This window comes from Schistocerca gregaria, chromosome X (assembly GCF_023897955.1).
Source record: "Schistocerca gregaria isolate iqSchGreg1 chromosome X, iqSchGreg1.2, whole genome shotgun sequence".
NCBI classification, from domain to species: Eukaryota; Metazoa; Arthropoda; class Insecta; order Orthoptera; family Acrididae; genus Schistocerca; species Schistocerca gregaria.
In genome coordinates, this window is record NC_064931.1 from 757,676,006 (window position 1) to 757,701,225 (window position 25,220).

At 41.1% G+C, this 25,220-nt stretch overlaps 1 protein-coding gene across 2 annotated transcripts in view; it reads right to left on the bottom strand.

The window, feature by feature from the left end:
- Positions 1 to 713: 713 nt before the first annotated feature.
- Positions 714 to 25,220, bottom strand: part of LOC126298686 (hydroxysteroid dehydrogenase-like protein 2) — a 48,834-nt gene continuing 24,327 nt past the window's right edge. For both annotated transcript variants that reach the window (XM_049990122.1, XM_049990123.1), the window contains exons 5-8: positions 19,920 to 20,117; positions 16,873 to 17,055; positions 3,822 to 3,950; positions 714 to 1,682 (exon numbers count right to left, since the gene is read on the bottom strand). In XM_049990122.1, coding sequence (XP_049846079.1) covers positions 1,570 to 1,682; positions 3,822 to 3,950; positions 16,873 to 17,055; positions 19,920 to 20,117 — 623 coding nt within the window. In that variant the 3' untranslated portion in view covers positions 714 to 1,569. The remainder of the gene's footprint in view (positions 1,683 to 3,821; positions 3,951 to 16,872; positions 17,056 to 19,919; positions 20,118 to 25,220) is intronic.

Here is a 25,220-nt window from a genome sequence, read left to right on the forward strand (position 1 = left end):
CCAGTCGCAAAACTGCTTGTGGTGTAATGTTTTGCATTCTCTTCCAAATTTCTTGAATCAATTTTCTAATAATATTTTAAAACAATAACAATTAAAAATATCTGATACGTATGAACTGTCTTTTGTGTTGTCCCCATTCTCTTTTATCAGAAATAGTAGCCCCTCCCTCTCCCTCTCTGCAACAGCCCAAACTCATTTGATTTTTTTATCTACTTTGTCAGTTTCTGATGATGTATAAACATTATTTTTTCACAACTTTTAATGAAATGTTATAATACTATTTATAATAATAATAATAATAATAATAATAATAATAAACATGAGAATTTTCACCTGTTCCAAATATTTTCTAGATTTACCTCTTTTGTTCTGAATCAAGTCTGATACCTGCAGTGATCTGAGATTTTTTTGAAGACTCTAATATTGTATTTATTTTTGGGGGTTTCAAAAATTGTTACAAAATGGTATCGAGTTGATTTCTGGTTGAGGCATGAAACTGCACTGTGTGTATCCTCACAGGTGAATAAATATCAGAGTTAAAGTTGCCCAACTGTTCTTAACTTTATATTTTAAGTGTGTTAACTGGAAACTTTTTGTATTAACATGTAATGAACTTAAGTGTCTTGAGTTGTAAACAGTTATTATAAATACTATAATCATTGTTCTGCATATGATTTGGGGGGTTGGTTTTACTGTAAAATGAAAGAGACAAAGCTGTAAAAATATATTATATAATACAATACTGCAACATGTACAAATATTAACAGTTACACCAGAAAATACTGAACCTATACTGAACTTATGATTTGCATGATGTGTAAATGAAACTTTAAAACATCCACTCTGGCAAGAATCCAACAAATTGCGTAACCATGTACACAAATAAATGTGGCAATGACAGTCAGCTTCTAACCTTCCGATTTTAATTAAACTGACATGAAACCTAGACAAATATCACTTATTTTTCTGTCATGTGACGCCAGTCCACTTTCAGTGGCATATACATGAAGTATTAAATTTTACTTCAAGTTAGTATGAGTGCTACAGCATAGAAAAACATTGCACGATTGGTGATGTACATGAGCATAACCTTGCATATTAAGTTTTCAATTTCATTGCAGTTGTGATGAGTCAAATTTTCATTTAAATACTCTGACTGCATGTTTCAAATCCAGTATTCTCTTAATCTACCAGCAACTCTGAAATTATTTATAATGCTATTTTCTCTCATCAACAAAGAAAACTGCTGCACACTTCTTATACGACTCCTAGCAATCCCAATAATGGAAAATTTTACTTAAACACTGTTTTACAGAAATTAACAGCAAACACACTTCAACACGCAGGCCATCCTCACCAGAAAATGCTGGATCCATTCCATTAAACTGGCAGAAGTATCTACTTTTATAAAAATAAAATGCAATGATGACACAGTGAGAAACACAAAAAATTTTGCAGTAAACATCTTATAAAAAATATATTCACTTTACAGATGAGCATAAAAAAGTAGAAAATATTTTCACATAGCCATCAACGTCATGGTTTCTGTGTGTAATTCTGAAATGAGCATTACAGCTTTGATTTTAGCTGCCCCATTAATTTTTCCAGTTTAAGAGCTTTCTGCATGTTTCCTGTGATCTTCAATTTCCCAGACATGAATGCAGCTGCTGGCTTTAATTTTCCTGAAACAACATTTTCTTCATGTTAAACTCTTTCTGGAATAACACAACATGACTTTTTTTATCTCCACATGGAAAACAGTGTGATTACACAAAGATGAGAAACATATTCTAATAAATATGATCAACAACAGTTGAAAAAAGTTTCACTCTTTCTTTTTCCAACACTAATTATTTCAAACAATGTAAAACCAATGATAGTGTGAGAAATAAATTAAAATGCTTTCTTGAGTTCACTGCTCTTCACCGATTTAAACCAGATGATACACAGGAACTTAAACTCCCCCTGTTTCATTTTGTAATCATGGATGAAAATTACTTGAAAAACATTGAAACAGCTCCACCTGGTGCAGAGTTGCACAGAAGGTGCACAAGGGAATACCTGGAATGGAACCTGGATCAATGTCATCATGTTCTCATCACCAAAATGGGCAGGATTTGTTTTACGTGCGACTGTCCTTTAAGTGTGGGGCCGCTACCCAGTCGCTAGACAAACAATTTTAAATATTTAACAAAAGTAATGAGAAGCAGCAAAGAAGCTACGATGGGGGATTGAATTAACAGCCATGAGTAGGTAGCTGCCAGTATGGTGACATGTAGATCACAATATTGAACATGCAAAGGGATTGCGCAGAGGTGACAGCTGAGCTCAGCGGCAAGGGGTGCCACGAAGCTGTAATCTTGTAGCAAGAGGTGTGGTGTCACCACACTAGGCAGAGTGTCCCTATGGAAGTGAATAGCACACTTCATACACTGGAATCACATTATAGATACTTATATTGTTCTAAAATGACCAGTTCCAACAGTCTTCTGTTGCCATCTTCTGATGTTATGGAACTTGTCAGAAAAGTGACATGTTACACTACATGAAGTCAAAGCAAAAAAGGCACTCCACACATACACACAATTTGATCAGTAACACATAGCTGACAACACCCTCATACCATCCACTCATATCGGTGTCAGATATGACTCTCCCAAGCTTGCAACATGACTTGGGTGCTGAGGGGCCGTCTCCCGAGTGGAGCACCATTGCAGCACAACACAGAGTGCTGTTGACATCAATGGCCATGGCCTACAGAGGCTGCTGGCATCTGCAGTGTAAGGCACCAGCTCCGCAGCATCAGGCAGAAGCCCCTGCCCACTCATCAGCCCCAACCAGAGTCAACGAGGAGAGTCATGCCTGCCTCACTATGCCGTGTATGAAACTCAACAAAAGTTCTATGAAATCGTTTACAGTGTTTGCCCTTGGCTCCATGGCATGTCACCACCACTCACCACCCGACCGCTTCAAAAGAGTGTGGAGGTGGCAAGGCCCTAGCTGTCATTTTCTTCGCAATATGAAGAGCTGCAAGAATTGTGTGTGCAGACTAATTCATGGAAATACGTTGAGTGGAGGTCCCATCTGTCTGGTTCTGGGTAGTGAAGTACACAAATCCAGCACTATGCTTTCTCACTATCACTACTGTCACCAAACCAGCCTCTCTCCACAATGCTTGTGTATGTACCAAAAACTACTTTCTCTCCACATGAATGTGTAATCAAATCATTCCACAAATACAAGTGGGACTGTCCAATCTCAGTGTCGCTGACTCCACAACGAACAGCTTCCTCTGTGAAATGCTGGGTGTGGAAAACATAGTGCAGAAACTTACGAAGAAACTGTACCTCCCGAGATAACTGCATTTCCTGAAGACAACTGTCTTGCAGACTCCTTATGCAGATCTCAAGCCCAGTTTCAGGTGTAATCTGTGATTTACAATTATTGCACACTTTTATTTCCATTTCAGTTTCTTCCAGACTAATGCTTAGCTTTCAGACACTACTTTTTTGGTCACGTATTTGCACTGACATCCAACAAATATATCCAAAATGACAACAAATGAACATAATAGTAACAAAGATTTGTCACCCTTTGAGAAATGATGTAGATGTCAATGTAATTGGCATAGATCACAAGAGAAAAGAATGAAGACCTTTAACAGTTGAATGTTTTTCCTTAAACAGTTCCTTTAATGTGAAATTCTTTAACTTTCTATTTGTGAAATTTAAGTAAGTTTTGGTAGCCCTCTGATACAAATTAAGATATCCTCAGCAAGAATTGATGAATAAACTATTTTAAAATATTTATCTGTAACTGACCTGAAAACATATTGTAAAAATCAGCTGCATCCATTGATAAAATCGCATCAGGATTTGAAGCTGGCTTGCCTTTTCCTGCCGCCCCATTTCCATTCTTCAAGTCTATATGCCAAACACCTTCCTCAGCACCTATTAAAAAAAAAAAAAGAAACTGCAGCAGCTACCTTTTCTTATACATAAAACGTCAATCAAAAGTTACAGAGAGCAATATGGCTGTAGCTTTAAAGTGCCATAAGACATACTATGCTAATGAGTTAAAGGCTGGTATGAGTGTAGATTACCAAATTTTAACTTTGTATAATGCTGGGTAGAAAAGTCTCAATATGTAATTTAGACTCAATGGACCTAAAATCAATAATCACAAAAGATCTTTTGCAATTAAATTTTAAATCATGCAGGAACAAAAAATAATGTATACAGTTCACAGACAATTCAGAATATGATGAATTTGAAGTTAATCATTGATGCACATATGATCAGTAAATGCGTGCATGTACAGAAGTAATAAATCAGGATGGACAGTCTGCAAAATGACCATCTATGTTGTTTTGGGACATGATAAAGAAAATGGTACATTCTAAAAGTCACATTAGTGACACAGCAAAGACAGGATGTTATACTGTGGCAAGTGGTCCCAAAATTTCCTATTCAGTGCGACATTTTATAGTACATGTTAAATGAATTACTTTTTTTCAAATGGCAACTCTTTCTTGAGTAACATTCAGAATCACTTTCTAATAGTATGGGTTTTGAGTATGTAACAGAGTAGAAGCAGTGTAAGAGCTGCCGAAGTTGATCATTCCCATGATTAGGAAATATAATTTTGAACAACATATTTTATACAAGTCATAGCTGAAGTAGTTTCAGGCAGCAGACTACATACACTGAGCTAGCTTATTTGGCTTACATGTGGAAGTACACACTGGTAAATGTTGCTGGTAGGGCATGAGCATGTTAAAAACCACATGAGGCACCTCATCCTGCTTCCCAATAGGCCACTGTTAAGCAAGTTATAGAGGTATTCTTATGTGGGAGGATGTTTACATGGGAGTAAACACACATAATCTCGCACATATTTAGTGGTAATACAGACAAGTGACATAAAATGGGATTAACATATAATATCGGTATCAGAGAAAGTGAATGGATGTCTTAGATTTGTTGGGTTGAAGGTAAATGTAGTGCATTTGTAATGGAAATCAGACTCAAAACACTAAGTGTGCCCAATTTTATTATTTTTCTAGCATTTAGATCCCTTATCATGTACACATGACATCAGACATTGCCTAAGTTCAGACATGCACTGCTAATAATTGTAGAAAGTCTGACAAGCCCATATGAAAATTAAACAAATGTTAGGGGGAAACAAACTGAAATCTTTGGAAGAAAGGTGAATTAGTTCGTGCAAAACACAGTTGGGTAGTAAATTATTTGAGGGAGACTAAACAACAGTTCTGCTACCACCATCATGTATGTCGTGCGAGGATCAAGAGAGATTAGAGCACATACACAGTAAATACACACAGACATGTTTCCCTCTCTAAACACATAAATCCAACAAGACAAAAAATTAATACCGGTATGACATACACTCTGCCGTGTACAGTACAGTCACTTGTTGAGAATACATGTAGATAACTGACTGGTGAATGATACAGGAACAGACTACTGATTGATCATATGATGTGCACCTTCAGCAAGGCAATGCACCCTTCTATTGCTTCTAATCTGTGTAATAATGGTTTGAGAAAAACAATGCAGGTGAGAGCTATCCTCAATCCTATTGAGTATATCTGGGATGCTACTGAGCAAGAAGTATGAACTATCTGTGAATTGAAGGTAGCAGCAAAGTGATCATTGATCACAATTTTTTCCCAATGCTTTCAATGTTTCGTGGAATCCACCGCTTTCAATGTTTCGTGGAATCCACCACAATAATTAATTACTTGTATTGTCAACAATGTGTGTGTGTGTGTGTGTGTGTGTGTGAGAGAGAGAGAGAGAGAGAGAGAGAGAGAGAGAGAGAGAGAGAGAGAGAGCGCACAGGCCTGGATCAGAAAAGGGGGGGAAAGGGGGGGAAAGGGGGGAAAGGGGGGGAAAGGGGGGGAAAGGGGGGGGAAAGGGGGGGAAAGGGGGGGAAAGGGGGGGAAAGGGGGGGAAAGGGGGGAAAGGGGGGAAAGGGGGGAAAGGGGGGAAAGGGGAGAAGGGAGGGGCGGGGAAAGGGGGGGAAAGGGGGGAAAGGGGGGAAGCGGGGGGGAAAGGGGGGGAAAGGGGGGGAAAGGGGGGGAAAGGGGGGGAAAGGGGGGGAAAGGGGGGAAAGGGGGGGAAAGGGGGGGAAAGGGGGGAAAGGGGGGAAAGGGGGGGAAAGGGGGGGAAAGGGGGGAAGGGGGGGGAAAGGGGGGGAAAGGGGGGGAAAGGGGGGGAAAGGGGGGGAAAGGGGGGGAAAGGGGGGAAAGGGGGGGAAAGGGGGGAAAGGGGGGAAAGGGGGGGAAAGGGGGGAAAGGGGGGGAAAGGGGGGAAGGGGGGGGAAAGGGGGGGAAAGGGGGGGAAAGGGGGGGAAAGGGGGGGAAAGGGGGGAAAGGGCGGGGGTGGGGGAAAGGGCGGGGGTGGGGGAAAGGGCGGGGGTGGGGGAAAGGGGGTGGGGGAAAGGGCGGGGGTGGGGGAAAGGGGGTGGGGGAAAGGGGGTGGGGGAAAGGGGGGAAAGGGGGTGGGGGAAAGGGGGGAAATGGGGGGAAAGGGGGTGGGGGGAAAGGGGGGAAATGGGGTGGGGGAAAGGGGGTGGGGGAAAGGGGGTGGGGGAAAGGGGGGAAATGGGGGGAAAGGGGGTGGGGGAAAGGGGGGAAATGGGGTGGGGGAAAGGGGGTGGGGGAAAGGGGGTGGGGGAAAGGGGGTGGGGGAAAGGGGGTGGGGGAAAGGGGGTGGGGGAAAGGGGGTGGGGGAAAGGGGGTGGGGGAAAGGGGGTGGGGGAAAGGGGGGAAAGGGGGGGAAATGGGGGGAAAGGGGGGAAAGGGGGGGAAAGGGGGGAAAGGGGGGAAAGGGGGGAAAGGGGGGAAAGGGGGGAAAGGGGGGAAAGGGGGGGAAAGGGGGGAAAGGGGGGAAAGGGGGGGAAAGGGGGGAAAGGGGGGGAAAGGGGGGAAAGGGGGGGAAAGGGGGGAAAGGGGGGAAAGGGGGGAAAGGGGGGGAAAGGGGGGGAAAGAAACTGCCTGTGTCTCTCAGAGGAAGGTGCTTTAAGTGACTTACGGGAAATAGAGAAAATCTAAATCTTTATGGCTGTACAGGAATTTGAACCAATGTCCTCCTGAATACAAGTCCTGTGCCTTTTCACTGTGCCACCTTGTTTGATAACAGGGAGATCAACGAATTTTTATAATATTGTCTCTGATGGAATCTCACACACACTGCACAAGATTCCCAAAACAGGAAGTGTCAGTTAAATGAGATAATACTCAACATCAAGGGCACATAGTACCAATTTGCTTATTATCGACACATGGAGAAGATTAACACTTTCTTTTTGGTGTTTACATCATGAAATACTTGTAGTAGTGAAGGGAAGTTCCTTTAATCAAAAACTAAAATCTGAAATAATAATGATGATAAGGAAAATGATACTACTATGAAAATATTAGTCTCAGCTATAAAAGCCAATGTTGTACCATCTCACAAGAATTTGCAAATTGCATTATGAAACCACCACACAGGTGCAGTAAGGATAATATCCTTCATTAACAACTAGTTTTGATCACTCCGACATCATCTGGCTGAGAATAATTGTAAGTACAGAATTCTGTGTGTGTGTGTGTGTGTGTGTGTGTGTGTGTGTGTGTGTGTCCGCGAGAGTGCACATTTCCTGAATATAATATGTGACTGGCATCAGCAAACACTGATTAATCATATAAACTTTTTGCGGTATTGTATTGACAGCATAGTCACTATACTTAATGCCCATGGATTTCCTGTGTCAGTAATTCCTGTACCGATCATTTATGCCAATCAGAATCTGATACCTTGATCCAAACCAGGTGTCTATAAATTGTATAATACATACAGCAGCTTTTTGGTGGCTTCATGGTGACTTTTTCAAACACCACACAAATGTAGTGAGCAAACACACCAAGGTCCCTGACTGCTGTACTATATATAGGCTCACATTTAAGTTTATGAAATCTATATGTGAAATATATGCTGACTATACATAGGTACCATGTGCCCAAGCGCCTGACAGGTACTGCATACAAAATACCCCCTAAAAGTACACGACAAAGATCTTTGTGATAGGTCTTTTGGTGAGAAAACTGTTTCCCCAACATTCTTCCACTATGTGACCACTACCTTTTCCCATCCTCAGATATACATGGACAGTCCATCATGCATTTCTTCAAATAGTCTCTCCTTGGTATTTGACAAATGTATCTCAAATACGTGATTTGCTTTAAAGGGCAGAAATTGAATGACAATGTGACTGTCTCTCTAGGTATGACTATAACATGTTTACTTGCAGCAGCATAACACAATGCAGCTGTACATTTACTTTCTGTAAGCCCTTCAGAGTTTTGTCATTGTTCGCTCATATTCTTCAACACACTATGAGTGTGCATGAGTTACTACTGTTGTCTGGTCTGTAAATGATGGGTAATCCCGTGTGTGTGTGTGTGTGTGTGTGTGTGTGTGTGTGTGTGTGTGTGTGTGTGTGTGTGTGTGAAGAGCTACAAACATGTGCAGTCAAGAAAACTTGACATCGCTATTGCACACTATCTACTCAAACGAATCCGGACACCTGTTGGTGGGCATTAACATGGGGTGTGTCCACCCTTCGCCTTTATGATGGCTTGAACTCTGCTGGGGACACTTCGAACGATGTGTGTAAGTCTTCCTTTAAAGCCGAAACCAGATAAAGTGGTAATGTTAGACACTTGGATCTGTAGTGAAATCGATGTTCTAACTCATCCCAAAGGTGTACCATTGCATTAGGATAAGGACTCTTGGAGGCCAGCCCATTTCAGGAATGTTATTGTCCACAAACCACTGCCTCACAAATTGTGATTTATGACAAGGTGGCATTGTTTTGCTGATTCCCTCACTCATTGTCTCTAAATTGTTCTTCTGATGTACACAGCAGACAACACTGCAAAACGTGTTCATATCTTTCTGCATTTAGTATTTTCTTAAATGCAATAAGGGGAGCTCATCCTAACCACAAAAGACACCCCCACACTGTAACACCACCACCTTTGTACTTCACTGCTGGTACTACACATGATGACAGAAGACATTCTCCAGACATTCAGCCACACCCAGAACCTTCCATCAGATTGCCACACAGGGTATAGCAGGATTCATCACTGCAAATAATGCATTTCCAGTTATCAACTGTCCATAGGCATCACTCTACACCTGCCTCCAGCATCACTTAAACATTGACTACAGAATTGCTTGGCTTATGAAGAGCTTCCTTTTAACAACCAACTTCCACAATGGTTGATGGTCCCTGTCCACCAGTACATGAGGTTCGCCTAGTTTCAGTTTACCCGTGGTGGTTCCTTTGCATTTCCACTTCACAATCACATCGACAGTTGATTTGGGCAACATTACAAGGGTTGAAATATCACTGATGGATATGTTACTCAAGTGACATTCAACAATTAGTCCAAATTCAAAGTCACCAAGCTCTCCTGACCAAACCATTCTGCTGTTACTACTTCTCTATTGATCTACTGACAACATAATACTTCCTGCCTCCTTTTATATTGACGGGTCTGCCTCTAGTGGCATCTAGTGATCAATTCCATGGTATGTGTTACGTACGGGTGTGCAGTTACTTTTGATTTCTCTCACACAAACTTCACCTTTTCTTCCTTGTAATATGGGAAGAGATAATATGATTTGATCTCTGTGGCACAAATCAAGAACAAACTGTCCTTGCAATATTCTGTTCAGTGTTAATGTGGGAGTCTCTAATGTGTTTAGGGAGAAATGCATGAAGAGTTCAAATCAAACTGTATTAATAATACAAAATGGGAGAAGCATTATAAGTCAAGAGCTAATACTGAAGTTCCCTTGTTTACATTTTGGAGGTGGAAATGCTATTAAAGATAAAGTGAGAGTTTTGGAATGTTTGTACAGCTCAAGAGATGAATAAGAAAGTAGTTACTAAATAACTAAAATTATGGCACTCTGGAAATAATGCCAGATGACACATATAAAACAATATGCTGCTGAGAGATGATGGTTTAATTACAATTAATAAAGCTTGATGGAAATTATTACAAAAGAAATTTGCAAAATTATTCACAGAACATTTGAAAAAGATGACAATTTCAAAAAACTGAGCAATGTTGTAATTTTTTTGCTTCACAACAAAGGAGACAGACATGACATAAAAGAACTTTGGATCTATCCACCTCTCAGTAATGTACAAGATATTCAGTAAAAAGACGTTACCATGACTATAGAAAAAACTGGATTTCAAACATAGAAACAGGTTGGCTTCAGAAGGTTATAAAATGGAGTAATGAGTTTTAATTAGCAATTTGCCTTAATGTAAAGTTTAAAGAAAGCCATTTCATCAAAGTCCATACTAACTGACCTTGAGAAACTATGCCTTGCTTTAACATACTGTAGCACTCAAAGATTTGTGTAGGTAACTAGCTGCAGCTGTATACATGTAAATTTATTCTTGACCAGTTTCAGTTATTTCAACCACAACCAAGTGAAAGAAAAATTATGAAATCTGTTGGATCAAGAATGTATATTGCTCATGGAGATACATTCATATACCAATTGTATTATACATTGAGGTGACAAAATTCATGGGGATAGCAATATGCACATATACAGATGGCAATAGTATCACATACACTTGGTATAAAAAGGGCAGTGCATTGGCAGAGCTGTCTTTTGTATCAGGTGATCCATGTAAAAAGGTTTCTAATGTGATTATGGGTGCATGATGAGAATTAACAAGCTCTGTTAATGGAATGGTGGTTGGAGCTAGATACAAGGGGCATCATTTGGGAGTTCAATATTCCAACATCCAGTGTAAAGGGTGTGCCGAGAATACCAAATTTCAGGCATTACCTGTCACCACAGATAACACAGTGCCCGATGCCTTCTAATGACCGAGAGCAGCGGCATTTACATAGAGCCATCAGTGCTAACAAACAAGCAAGACTGCACGAAATAACGACAGAAATCAATGTGGGACGTATGACTAACACATCCGTTAGGACAGTGTGGCAAAATTTGGCGTTTATGAGCTATGGCAGCAGATGACTAATGCAAGTGCCTTTGCTAACAGCACAACATAATCTACAGTGCCTCTCCTGGGCTCATAACCATATCTGCTGGAGCCTAGAGGACTGGAAAACTGTGGTCTGGTCAGTTGAGTCCCCATTTCAGTTGGTAAGAGCTGGCGCTATGGTTCAAGTGTGGTGCAGCTCCCACAAAGCCATGGACCCAAATTATCAACATGGCACTGGTAAGCTGATGGTGGCTCCTTATGGTGTGGGCTGTGTTTACACGGAAAGGACTGGGTACTCTGTTCCAACTGAACTGATCATTGACTGGAAATGGTTATGTTCGGCTACTTGGAGACCATTTGCAGCCATTCATGGACTTCATGTTTCCCAACAACAATGTCATGTCAGTGGGCAACAACTCTTCATGATTGGTTTGAAGAACATTCTGGACAATTCAAGTGAATGATCTGACCACCCAGATCGCCCAACGTGAATCCCATCAAACAATTATGGGACATAATCATGAGGTCAGTTTGTGCACAAAATCCTGCACTGGCGACACTTTCACAATCGTGGATGGCTCTAGAGGCAGCAGAGCTCAATATTTCTGCAGGGGATGCCATGTCACATCAAACTGCTTGACTACAATGGGCAAAAAGGAGGTCTGACAGGATATTAGGAGTTCCCAGTACCTTTGTCACCTCAGGGCAGTTTTTCTTCCAGTGGATGATCGTTGAAATAACCAAAATCAATCAGGAATAAATTTAAATATATACAGTTGACAGAAAAAATGCTCTTCTATAAACATTTTAATATTGTAAAGAATGTTTATGACAATGTTACATCTTCCACTACAATTTATAAGGATAGTGGAACATTCACAATTGAAATATCAGTCAGGCAAGTTTCCATAGCACCAGAACTATTCATTTGATCCATAACATGGGAAAAGGAGGAAGGAATAAAAGTTACTGGAACATAACAGAATGGCATTTGTTTTGCTAATGAGCTTTTTTTGTTTGGCTCTAGTGCAAATAAATTCAATAAGAATTGAGCTTTATAGTCAAAGTTTTAAAATAGGTCTGAAAATCAATTACAAGACTAAAATAATGTCTAATAATCAAGCAAAAACAAAACTAAACAAACAAATGGCAAACTAGGGCAGTTGAAGACAATGACTGCCTGGACGGCAAAAGAAATTAACAGAACAGTATTATTTATTTAAATAAAACAATTTTTAATATCGCAAAATTTTAGACCAGACTAAGATGTATAAAATAATTTCTCCTAGTCCCCTACTGCAACTACGAAGAGGAGGCTCATTGTGGAGAAAAAAAAGAAAAAAAATAAAAAAATAAAAAAATAAAAAAAAATAAAAAAAAATTATTAGACAGAAGTTAGCCCCCAGGAGTCAGTCCACAACTGAGCAAAAAGGGATTTGGCATAAAGCTGCAAATCTCAGTAAACACCCCCACACGACAGGCAAGAGATGATGTCTTGTGCCAATGGAAGACATGAAGGTATACCCATGTGATTGGTGAATTTAGAGCCATTGGTATACAAAACAGTGGCATCCCCGAACTCTCATAGGAGTGATGGAACAAACAATGGAAAACCATTGAAGCAAGGCAGGTTTTTGGACCTCAGAAGAGATTCATCTGAATCCAGTTCTGAGGAACTAACCAAAGAGGGGTGGTTGGAAAAGAAAGCGGGGAAGAGGACAAGGTGGCAGAGGGGTGAGCAGGGGAAGGGCTGGTAGTGATGGCATAGGAAACAAGTAGTTGGGACCACTGAACTGAAAGGGAGGGATCACAGCATCAACCAGAAGATTATCAACAGGGCTAGTGCGAAAGGCACCAGTGACTAGACAGATACCACAATGATGAATCGCGTCCAATATCAGAAGCATGGAAGGGGTAGCTGATATATAAACTTAACAAATATAATCCAGACAAGACAGAACTAATGCCTGATAAAGGTAGAGAAGGGTTAAGTGATCCGCACTCCAAGAAGTGAAGGCAAGGAAGCAGAGGACACTGAGTTTATGAAAGCAGCCAAATTCAGAAGGCGAATATGTGCAACCAAGTAAGCTTGTTGTCAAAAAAGGAAGAACCAGAAACAGAAGTCTGAGTCCGCAGTCAGGTACTGGGCATCAGGTAGAGCTCTGGATCAGGATGGACCATAGTACAACAACAGAAACATGCTACCCTCAACTTATGGAGAGAGAACTGAAAACCATGTGAGAATGTCTACATCTACATCTACATCCATACTCCGCAAGCCACCTGACGGTGTGTGGCGGCGGGTACCCTGAGTACCTCTATCGGTTCTCCCTTCTATTCCAGTCTCGTATTGTACGTGGAAAGAAGGATTGTCGGTATGCTTCTGTGTGGGCTCTAATCTCTCTGATTTTATCCTCATGGTCTCTTCGCGAGATATACGTAGGAGGGAGCAATATACTGCTTTACTCTTCGGTGAAGGTATGTTCTCGAAACTTTAACAAAAGCCCGCACCGAGCTACTGAGCGTCTCTCCTGCAGAGTCTTCCACTGGAGTTTATCTATCATCTCCGTAACACTTTCGCAATTACTAAATGATCCTGTAACGAAGCGTGCTGCTCTCCGTTGGATCTTCTCTATCTCTTCTATCAACCCTACCTGGTGTGGATCCCACACTGCTGAGCAGTATTCAAGCATTGGGCGAACAAGCGTACTGTAACCTACTTCCTTTGTTGTCGGATTGCATTTCCTTAGGATTCTTCCAATGAATCTCAGTCTGGCATCTGCTTTACCGACGATCAACTTTATATGATCATTCCATTTTAAATCACTCCTAATGCGTACTCCCAGATAATTTATGGAATTAACTGCTTCCAGTTGCTGACCTGCTATTTTGTAGCTAAATGATAAGCGACCTATCTTTCTATGTATTCGCATCACATTACACTTGTCTACATTGAGATTCAATTGCCATTCCGTGCACCATGCGTCAATTCGCTGCAGATCCTCCTGCATTTCAGTAGAATTTTCCATTGTTACAACCTCTCGATACACCACAGCATCATGTGCAAAAACCCTCAGTGAACTTCTGATGTAATCCACCAGGTCATTTATGTATATTGTGAATAGCAACGGTCCTATGACACTCCCCTGCGGCACACCTGAAATCACTCTTACTTCGGAAGACTTCTCTCCATTGAGAAGGACATGCTGCATTCTGTTATCTAGGAACTCCTCAATCCAATCACACAATTGATCTGATAGTCTGTATGCTCTTACTTTGTTCATTAAACGACTGCGGGGAACTGTATCGAACGCCTTGCGGAAGTCAACACGACATCAACCTGTGAACCCGTGTCTATGGCCCTCTGAGTCTCGTGGACGAATAGCGCGAGCTGGGTTTCACACGACCGTCTTTTTCGAAACCCATGCTGATTCCTACAGAGTAGATTTCTACTCTCCAGAAAAGACATTATACTCGAACATAATACGTGTTCCAAAATTCTACAACTGATCGACGTTAGAGATATAGGTCTATAGTTCTGCACATCTGTTCGACGTCCCTTCTTGAAAACGGGGATGACCTGTGCCCTTTTCCAATCCTTTGGAACACTTCGCTCTTCTAGAGACCTACGGTACACCGCTGCAAGAAGGGGGGCAAGTTCCTTCGCGTACTCTGTGTAAAATCAAACTGGTATCCCATCAGGACCAGCGGCCTTTCCTCTTTTGAGCGATTTTAATTGTCTCTCTATCCCTCTGTCGTCTACTTCGATATCTACCATTTTGTCCACTGTGCGACAATCTGGAGAAGGAAGCACAGTGCAGTCTTCCTCTGTGAAACAGCTTTGGTAGAAGACATTTAGTATTTCGGCCTTTAGTCTGTCATCCTATGTTTCAGTACCATTTTGGTCACAGAGTGTCTGGACATTTTCTTTTGATCCACCTACCGCTTTGACATAGGACCAAAATTTCTTAGGATTTTCTGCCAAGTCAGTACATAGAACTTTACTTTTGAATTCATTGAAAGCCTCTCGCATAGCCCTCCTCACACTGCATTTCGCTTCGCGTAATTTTTGTTTGTCTGCAGGGCTTTGGCTATTTTTATGTTTGCTGTGAAGTTCCCTTTGCTTCCGCAGTAGTTTTCTAACTCGGTTGTTGTACCACGGTGGCTCTTTCCCCATCTCTTACAATCTTGCTTGGCACATACTCATCTAACGCATATTGTACGATGGTTTTGAACTTTGTCCCCTGATCCTCAACACTTTCTGCACTTGAGACAAAACTTTTGTGTTGAGCCGTCAGGTACTCTGTAATCTGCTTTTTGTCACTTTTGCTAAACAGAAAAATCTTCCTACATTTTTTAATATTTCTATTTACGGCTGAAATCATCGATGCAGTAACCGCTTTATGATCGCTGATTCCCTGTTCTGCATTAACTGATTCAAATAGTTCGTGTCTGTTTGTCACCAGAAGGTCTAATATGTTATCGCCACGAGTCGGTTTTCTGTTTAACTGCTCAAGGTAGTTTTCAGATAAAGCACTTAAAAATATTTCACTGGATTCTTTGTCCCTGCCACCCGTCCTCGACGAAGTGCGCTGGATGGCACCCCGGAGCTGTCACTCAACAGGGATCACCAGGTGAGAACAAGCTAAAATACAGAAATCATCTACACACAAAGCAGGGGTGACCAATGGTCTAGTGGAAGCCACAAGTCCATTAACAGTGATGAGAAAAAGAAGGAAACTTATTACAGAGCCCTGTGGAATGCCATTCTCCTGAGTCTGCAGAGAGCTGAGAATGGCTCCAACCCAAACTGGCAATAAAAATCAGGAGGGGGAGCCCTGAATACCCCACTCATGGAATGCAAGTAAAATGTGATGGTACCAAGCTGTGTCGTTGACCCTAAGATCAAAGAAAACTGCAGCAAGATGGTGACACAGAGAAAATGTCTGCCAAATTGTGGTTTCCTATCGAAACAGATAATCGATTGGTGACTGCACCTCCCAGAAGCTGCAGTGGTAAGGAGATAAAAAAATCTGGAGATTTGAGGACCCAACTGAGCCAACAAGCCATCATCTATTCAAATAACTTGCAGGGGACATTGGTCAGACCTACTGGCTGGTAACTATCAAGGAACAATGGATCCTTGCTGGGCTTAAGACCAGGAACCACAATACTCTCTCTCCATAGAGCCAAATATGGTTAAAAATATGGAGGGGATATTGTCATTGTGGAGGACTGAAGTGTTGAAGCAATAGGCTATGGATGCAATCAGGACCATGGGCCGAAATGTGAATGGAAGAGAGGGCCTGAAGGAGTTCCCATCCAGTAAAAGGTTCAATATAGGATTCCACCTAATAAGGGGTAAAATATAAGTGGGGAGCTTCAGCCTCTGTTTCCAGAGGAGAAAGGTGGCTGGATAGGAGGCTGACACTAATGCTGTTGCAAAACGGGTCACGAGGTGTTCCTTGAGAAGTGATAGATTCTTACAAAGGCCATCTTGAAGCGCAAAGCTCAGAAAAGAAGACTACCACTGACAACCTTTGACAGTGCGGAGAGCCGTGCTCCACCATTAAACCGGTCAGCAATAAACAGGTCCCATCAAGCAGGGGATGGCAATGCCAGTAGCATGAATTATCTCATCAGACAGAGCACGAATGACTTCAACAGTACAACCTGACAAAGGTGGTGTATCCAAGAATAAAAAATGGCAAGAATGCACATGCAGTTTTACAACACTACAATAATTATTTGATTATGACATAAAAAAAGAGTCAGTTTTATATTGTTTAATCTAAGGTCAAGGCAACTTACCTTTCACTTCAAATTGGAAAACTGCATTCGTTTTAGAAACTAGTTCTGGTCCCATACTGTGACGAATTGCATTAAAAATTTTTTCTATTTGGCCGCCTTTCTGTGTTGAAACAGATAATTTATGTCCACCTTCTTCTGGGTTGTAGTCCAAGAAAAAGTCTGGCATTAAATTATCATTATTTGCTAAAAAAAGAGAGAGAGAGACACGTTACTAACAACACAAATGAAAGGAACACATTTTACTACTTTTATTAATTCTGTTGGCTCTCCCAAACTTATATACATCTCCAACATAAAACTGAACATAAATACGGCTCTCAAGCATTCAAGAATTGTTGCATCTCCATTTATTTCAGAACTGATTCTCAGAAGATACCATGCAGTAACCACTTAAGCCTGTGTCAGAAGAGGCTCAAACCCTATAAAGGTTCACACACCATATCACTGAACATTAATTCACCATACAGGACAGTATGGATGCTTTTTTATGATATGCCATGCCCCTTTTACATACAGGATGCAGTGAACCATCATTAAAAAGAAGACTATTTTTTTGCAAGTCAATGTACTTGAGTCACAGTCAAAACTTGTTGGGCAATACAGGACAGCACCATCAAATTGGCACATATACATTAATTGAGTGAAGTAATTTACAATATTATTTCTAACAGAGGCATATAACTAACCGCATGTAACAAGAGAACTATAATCAGGCCACAGCAACAGCCTGTCAGCTGGTCACTACTACCTATACTGAAACCTCAGCAGAAATAGCCACAACTGTGTCAGCCATTTCCAGGAGCCATTGGCCAAATCTGTGACACTGACCATCTGCCACATGACAACAGCTAGACTCTGGTCAGTGGAATCTGATCCACATTACCAAGGGACACAGAAACATAGTCTCTTCCACAGAGTCGGCCCTGGACAGTTGTATTTAAATGTCGAAGTCCAGCCCCATCATCATCAGTACAGCTGGGCCATACGATGACACAGCCCGCAGCAGCCATTTCTGTAATTATGATGCAGCCCCAGCCACCTCATCTGGGCTGTGAGCTAAGGGCTGCTGTCGGGCTGAGGCCGGGCAGCGAGCACTCTCTCTGCTGCCACCTCATGGTTCTGGCTGCACAGTGAGTTCCAGCCAGATCCGCGCCCAACGTCAATCTTCTGCCTCTAGTTCCGTGTTCATCACCCAAGTAACCACACTGTGTATGTGCGCCTAGCCCTGGCTACTGGCTGCCTTTTTACTGCCCCATCATCACATCTCGTGCTGCCGGCGTGTCCGTGCCATCCTGCTCGGGTCCAAGGGACACCACCACTGCCTACTGCAGATACACTCCTCCGAATTAGTGTACGATTGGAACGAGGAGTTTTGGCAACAGATTGGTTGCCTACATCACCTTCTTCTCCACCCACCACCAGCAGGGAGCCACTCGTGCACACCTTCCCATTATACCCCAATATATTATATTAATGAGTTTTACAGCCCGTGAAACACTGTATGATAATATTAACTACTATAATAGCAGTGGTACATAATTAAACAAGTACATACTAGTGATGTACAGAGAGAGAGAGAGAGAGAGAGAGAGAGAGAGAGAGAGAGAGAGAGTTGAAGAGCTTCAACAGGAATGAACTACTATACTGGCTAGATATAAATACAATCACACAGAAAATGCTCATTTACTTCTAGGCACAGAATATGAGTAAAACCAGAAGCACACCTTTGTTTAAATTAAGTGATCTCTGGTTCCTGTGGCTAGATTTCCATCACTGATATCCTTCATAGCTTCATTTCTGCCAGTAACTAATCTTATTTTCCAAAATTCCCAGAAGCACTCGTACAAAGTGTGTTGGATTAAAACCCACTGAGAAAAGGAGATTGTTGAGAAGATCCTACATCCTTCTAGGATGAATTTTTCACTCTGTTTAGAAACTTCAGATATTTCTCTGCAGTATCCTTATTTCAAGGAGTGCTAGTGCTGCACGGGATGCCACAAAGCCTTTGTGACATTTAAGAAATATGAGACAGCCAATGACGGAGCTTTGGAAGTATGTTGTGAATTAAGCCCGGGTAGCTTAGTCAGTAAGACCACCACCCATAAAAGGCTTGTGTGGTGGTTTGGATCTTTATTTAAGATTGTTCAGTCAGAGTTTGAATTCACAAATATGTTAACTATAGTGAGGAATGCTAAACTGAAGACACTGTTGCTAGGAACTACTCATAATTTCCAGATGTTACCTTCTCAGAAGAGCCAAACAAGATATCACTACATACTACACAGAAATTGCATGACCACGATGTTGAAAGCATATAAATTCTACTCATACATAAGTAAACAGATAGTTTTTTCTGCATATCATTAACAAGTGATAACGATGTACCATTCATTACAATTCATAAACTGGCTAGCCAAGTAAAAATGCACATTCAGAGAATACAAGCTTCATTTGTAGAAGAAAAGGGGAAAGAATTCACTGTAGCAGTATAACGTTGGGGGGGGGGGGGGGGGGCGGATTGGAGTGAAAGAACCAAATGAGGTGGTGCACTGGTTTGCACATTGGAGTTTTATTCTGAAAGAGTGAGATTTAAATCTCTGCTCAGCTAACCAGCTCTAGGTTTGATATGGTACATCTAAATCGTGTAAGGAAAATGCCATGACAATTCCTTTGAAAAGGCACCGCTAATTTCCTTCTCCATTCTTGTTAAGCCAAATATCTGTTCCTTCTCCAATGACTTTGCTGGCAACATAATGTTAAACTCTAATCTTCCTCGGTCTAAGGAGTCAAAGAAAAATCTTAATTCTAATATTAATACAACACTTTTACAGTAGTAGTAACTTCCTTTCTATTATATTTCTAGTATCAGATGTCCAACATTTAACATAAATTTCTCTCTTGAAAAGAATGTAATCAATGCTTGCAACATACAAATGCACACCTTCGCATAAATACCATAATAAGGAAAATTAGCAAAACTGTAAATGTTTTAACACTATTAAAAAGATTTTAAAATTTAGTTGTTGAAACTGATGTGTTTCACTTACCTGGATCAACAGCATATTGTTTAAAATCTTGAATGCCACATTCTCTTAAAATGTCTTCATCAATTATAAAGTTTCCTGTAAAGGTTTTTGGGTCTTTTGTCATTATTGCATAAGCAGCATCTGCAACAATTTCTGGTTTCCGCGAGTATCTTCCTGATTCTGGGCCACTTAGCATCTCAATAGCAGCAGTATGAATTGCTGGAACAAAGTTATTTGGCAATTTGTAAAGCACTTTAAAACTCATGAATAGTTTTATGTTTATGTCAGCTTGTAAAATGGCTCAAAATAATCAAACTTAAATCTGTAGCACAAGTGTTGAGTCACATACACACACACACACACACACACACACACACACACACACACACACACACACACCTGGACCCCTATATTGTGCAGGTCGAACACACAATTGTCATCATGGCTTAGAGAAAGAACGATTTTCAAACAACACAATAAAAAAATGTGATTCAGTGGACTGAGTCAAACACAGATCATTTGGAATAAGACTTCAGGTTAGTGTAGTCAGCAATGGAAATTCCCTACAAATTGATACTATGTGCTGGAAAAGTGCTCAAATCAAGATCTTCAGTTTCATGCACATTACTCTTACCAACTGGACACCAAAGTACATATGTAATCCTGACTCAGTACCAGAGATGCTGCCAGACTGACTGTTGCTCAAATAGCTTAACTGCCCACAAAAAACAGGAAATCTATGTTTGGGGTCTGGTATTACAGATTTCCAATTGTCATAGTATGCTCATTAATTATTTTATTTACAGATTGAAAACATTTGACATCTAAGACACTGATTAAGCAGAATGTGTTGATCATTTGTTATGCCACTGTTTCGACAGTTTTCCTTTTGAAAATGATGAGAAATTTGATTTTTGGTTAATTTGTTGCAACAGCTGAGAATTGATTGTAATCCTGAAAATGAATTTTAATTTAGTGGAACTATTTCATATTTTCTCTAAATTTGCAATTCGTTAGGTCTGATACCACTGTCGCACAAAGGATGAAAAGATGGAAGTACCTTAGAGCTGGTAAGCTAGGACACGAGGTCCTGGTGTGGAAGCCACTGGACATTTAGAACAACAATTTAATAACAAATCAAGTTACAAACAATTTGTCACTGAGCTACATTTATTTTAGAAACTTTCCCCTAAGTTAAGTTTACGAGGCCTACCCCACTGCAGCCATTACTTTTGTTAAAATTAACATATAATGTATAAACTTATGGGCACTAGCCTACAAACTAATTTTTTTTCCACACCAGCTAAAAACTACGGAGACCACGCCACTGCAGCAATTACTCTGTTACACAACATATGCTGAATATTAAACACTTTAAAATATTTAGACTTTCCTCAATATGCAATTTACAGACACCAGCCCACAACAGCAATTACTCTTTCTGGAAAAAGAATGTATTGAAATTTCAATGATCTTACAATTAGCAGTTCATTAGAACAGTTGCCTTCGGAGAACGAACTGGCATATACACCTCATGCAAACTGTCGGACCATTAACAGTGTATGACGTACTTTGACAAGGACCAAAATTCAACTCCATTTACAAATGTTACACCCTGGGGCAGTTACTACCACAGTAGTAACAGTTTTACACAGTAATTCTCAAATGAGTTAACCACTACTAACCGATAGTGGCACGTATTTGCTAACTAGACATACACATTCAAATGCATTTATAGGCGCTAACACCCTGCTGTCTGTTCCAATGATCTTTTTTGCCATTAACACACTGTGTCCTCTATTCTTCAACTTGCAACAAAAGTTGAAATACAGTCAGGTACACTAACACACTGTGGCAGTTACTCTCAAAGTAGATACAGCCTTATACTGGTTATTCAAATGATTTTTTCAGCCACTAACACACTTTAACATCGATTCTTTAACCAGCTTTAAAATGCTCAAATATATTTACGTGTGCTAACATACTGTGGCAGTTACTCACGAACCAATACAGTTTTGTACCAACTGTTCGAATAAAATTTTTTGACACTTAACACTATGACAGTTACGAAACCAAAATCAAGGAGACAAACCAACAAAGAACCATTGGAAACCTCCAAACCCTGTAACTGGCTTTCAACTGGACAGAGAAGGATACTTAACTTAGTGTATCTCTGAAGTTCTTGGCTCATAGCTGGTTGTGCCAGGGTCCTGCCACACTAACTAAATTGTAATTCACAACTATGACAGCCACTGCCACTTCCTCTCTGTCACTTCACACACCAGGCCCCAATTGACAGTATGTTGCATTTCAAATTGGTGAGTCGCACAAGCAACTGCTTCCACTGTCTGTCGCCAAGCAACTACTGCTTGCACCACTCATAGATATTATCACCACGGTCTGTTTCCTAGCCAGCACCAGCAAATCTCTGTAACGCGCATCAATAATAGGGACATAGCAACAGACATGCAAAGTTCTTTTATTTTTTACTCACTTTCATCTTCTTTGTGTGAAGAAGGTAACTCGTGTAATAATTCACAGATTTCATGAAAATACTTTAAGAAAACACTGGACGAAGAGAACCACTGAGATTTTGTACGGTTAAGGAATATCATTTGTAACTGATAAGGAAAATATTTGGCACATAGTGAAATGCAAGTTGTAGCTATCTGTTAAAATGTGTTTCTGCTTGCCATTGTGGAAGTTTACGATAAGGGGTGAGGGAGGGGGACTTCACAATAATGAGGATTCATGTTAGATAATAAAGAAATACACCTGCAAAACAGATTTTTTTCCTGATGTAGATGATTAAGTAAAGATACTAGAATCTTGAAACATCATAACCAATTAAAATTGTGTTCTCGACTGGCAACTAACCCAAAACTTTGCCTTTCACTGGCAAGATATCAAATGTTTTTAAGCCGTAAGTAAAATAATTAAAGAATATGCCGAGATAATTGAAATTTTATGATATTGGACCTCTAACATGGATTTCCTGCTTTTTGTGAGCAATTATGCCATTTGAGCACTTGGCAGTCTGGCAGCATCTCTGGTATTGAGTTGAGATTTTTTTCATGTTGGCATCCAGTTGGTAAGAGAGCACTGCACATGAAACTGTGCTACCTAACCACACTACCAGGCCTGACTCAACCTACTGTTGCCACTGATGGTTCCACTAATGGTTCCCAATACAGTCGCTGCCGCCACCACTACTACTACTCCTGCTGCTGCTGCTGCATGTTATCCCATGGGCTACATCCCACTGGAGGAATGGACTGTGTGGATTATTGTGAACTACCCTATCACTAATTCGAACTGAATTAAATGCTCTGAAATGAAGCGAATGGTTCCATGGGAGTGAAATCAATGAAGACAGAATGACATGAAGTGCTATTGATGCAAATTGTTAGATATGCTGAACCTGCATTGCAATTAACATGTGACAACTGAGAAAATTAGTACTGTCAGTGACAATGAAAGTTTGAGTCAGGCTTTCAGGCATGGTTAGACTGTTCAATGGTTAATGCAACTAACTGCTCATAATAACCAGAAAATATGAGTGAATACTGGTCAGGCACAAATTTTCTATTGCCACTACATATTGCAAGTTCAATACAGCTTAAATGCTTGTTCTGATATCATTCCACAACACTTCATATCCATTCATTTCATGCCATCAATTCATCCACTTCATTTCACAATAATTTATATTCTAAATGAGGGTTCAGGGCTGTATTTATGTAGCTTTAGAATACAACACTAGGTTTTCATACTCTACTTCTACATCTACATAAATACTCCACAATCTATTGTACAGCATGTGGGGCGGTGGGTATCCTGTAGCAGTACTGTCCATTTTCTTTCTGTTCCATTCGCAAATAAAGCGAGGGAAAATCTAGTCTGTGCAAGTCGCTGGACGAGTCCTAATTTCACGTATCTTATCTTCATGGTCATTACACACAAAGTACATTGGAGGTAGTAGAATAGTTCTGCAATCTGCTTCAAATGCCAGTTCTCTGGATTTTCTCAATAGTGTTTCTCAAAAAGAATGTTGCCTTCCTTCAAGAGATTTCCATTTGAGTTCCTGAAGCACCACAGTAATACTTGGGTGTTGTTCAAACCTACCAGTAACAAATCTGGCAGCCTGCCCATGAACTGATTTGATATCTTCCTTTAATCAGACCTGTTACAGATTCAAGACACTCAAGCAGTACTCAAGAATAGGTCACACTAGCATCCTATATGCAGTCTCCTGTACAGGTGAACCACACTTTCCTAGAATTCTCCCAATAAACCGAAGTCAACCATTTGCCTTCCCTACTGCAATCCTCAAATGCTCATTCCATTTCATATTGCTTTGCAGCCTTACACCCAAATATGTAAATTACAAGACTGTGTCAAGCAGGGCACTACTAATGCTGTATCTGAATTTTATTGGTTTGTACACTCCTGGAAATTGAAATAAGAACACCATGAATTCATTGTCCCAGGAAGGGGAAACTTTATTGACACATTCCTGGGGTCAGATACATCACATGATCACACCGACAGAACCACAGGCACATAGACACAGACAACAGAGCATGCACAATGTCGGCACTAGTACAGTGTATATCCACCTTTCGCAGCAATGCAGGCTGCTATTCTCCCATGGAGACAATCGTAGAGATGCTGGATGTAGTCCTGTGGAACGGCTTGCCATGCCATTTCCACCTGGTGCCTCAGTTGGACCAGCGTTTGCGCTGGACGTGCAGACGTGAGACGACGCTTCATCCAGTCCCAAACATGCTCAATGGGGGACAGATCCGGAGATCTTGCTGGCCAGGGTAGTTGACTTACACCTTCTAGAGCATTGTCCTGTTGGAACAGCAAGTTCCCTTGCCGGTCTAGGAATGGTAGAACGATGGGTTCGATGACAGTTTGGATGTACTGTGCACTATTCAGTGTCCCCTCAACGATCACCAGAGGTGTACGGCCAGTGTAGGAGATCGCTTCCCACACCATGATGCCGGGTGTTGGCCCTGTGTGCCTCGGTCATATGCAGTCCTGATTGTGGCGCTCACCTGCACGGCGCCAAACACGCATACGACCATCATTGGCACCAAGGCAGAAGCGACTCTCTTCGCTGAAGACGACACGTCTCCATTCGTTCCTCCATTCACGCCTGTCGCGACACCACTGGAGGCGGGCTGCACGATGTTGGGGCGTGAGCGGAAGACGGCCTAACGGTGTGTGGGACCATAGCCCAGCTTCATGGAGACGGTTGCGAATGGTCCTCGCTGATATCCCAGGAGCAACTGTGACCCTAATTTGCTGGGAAGT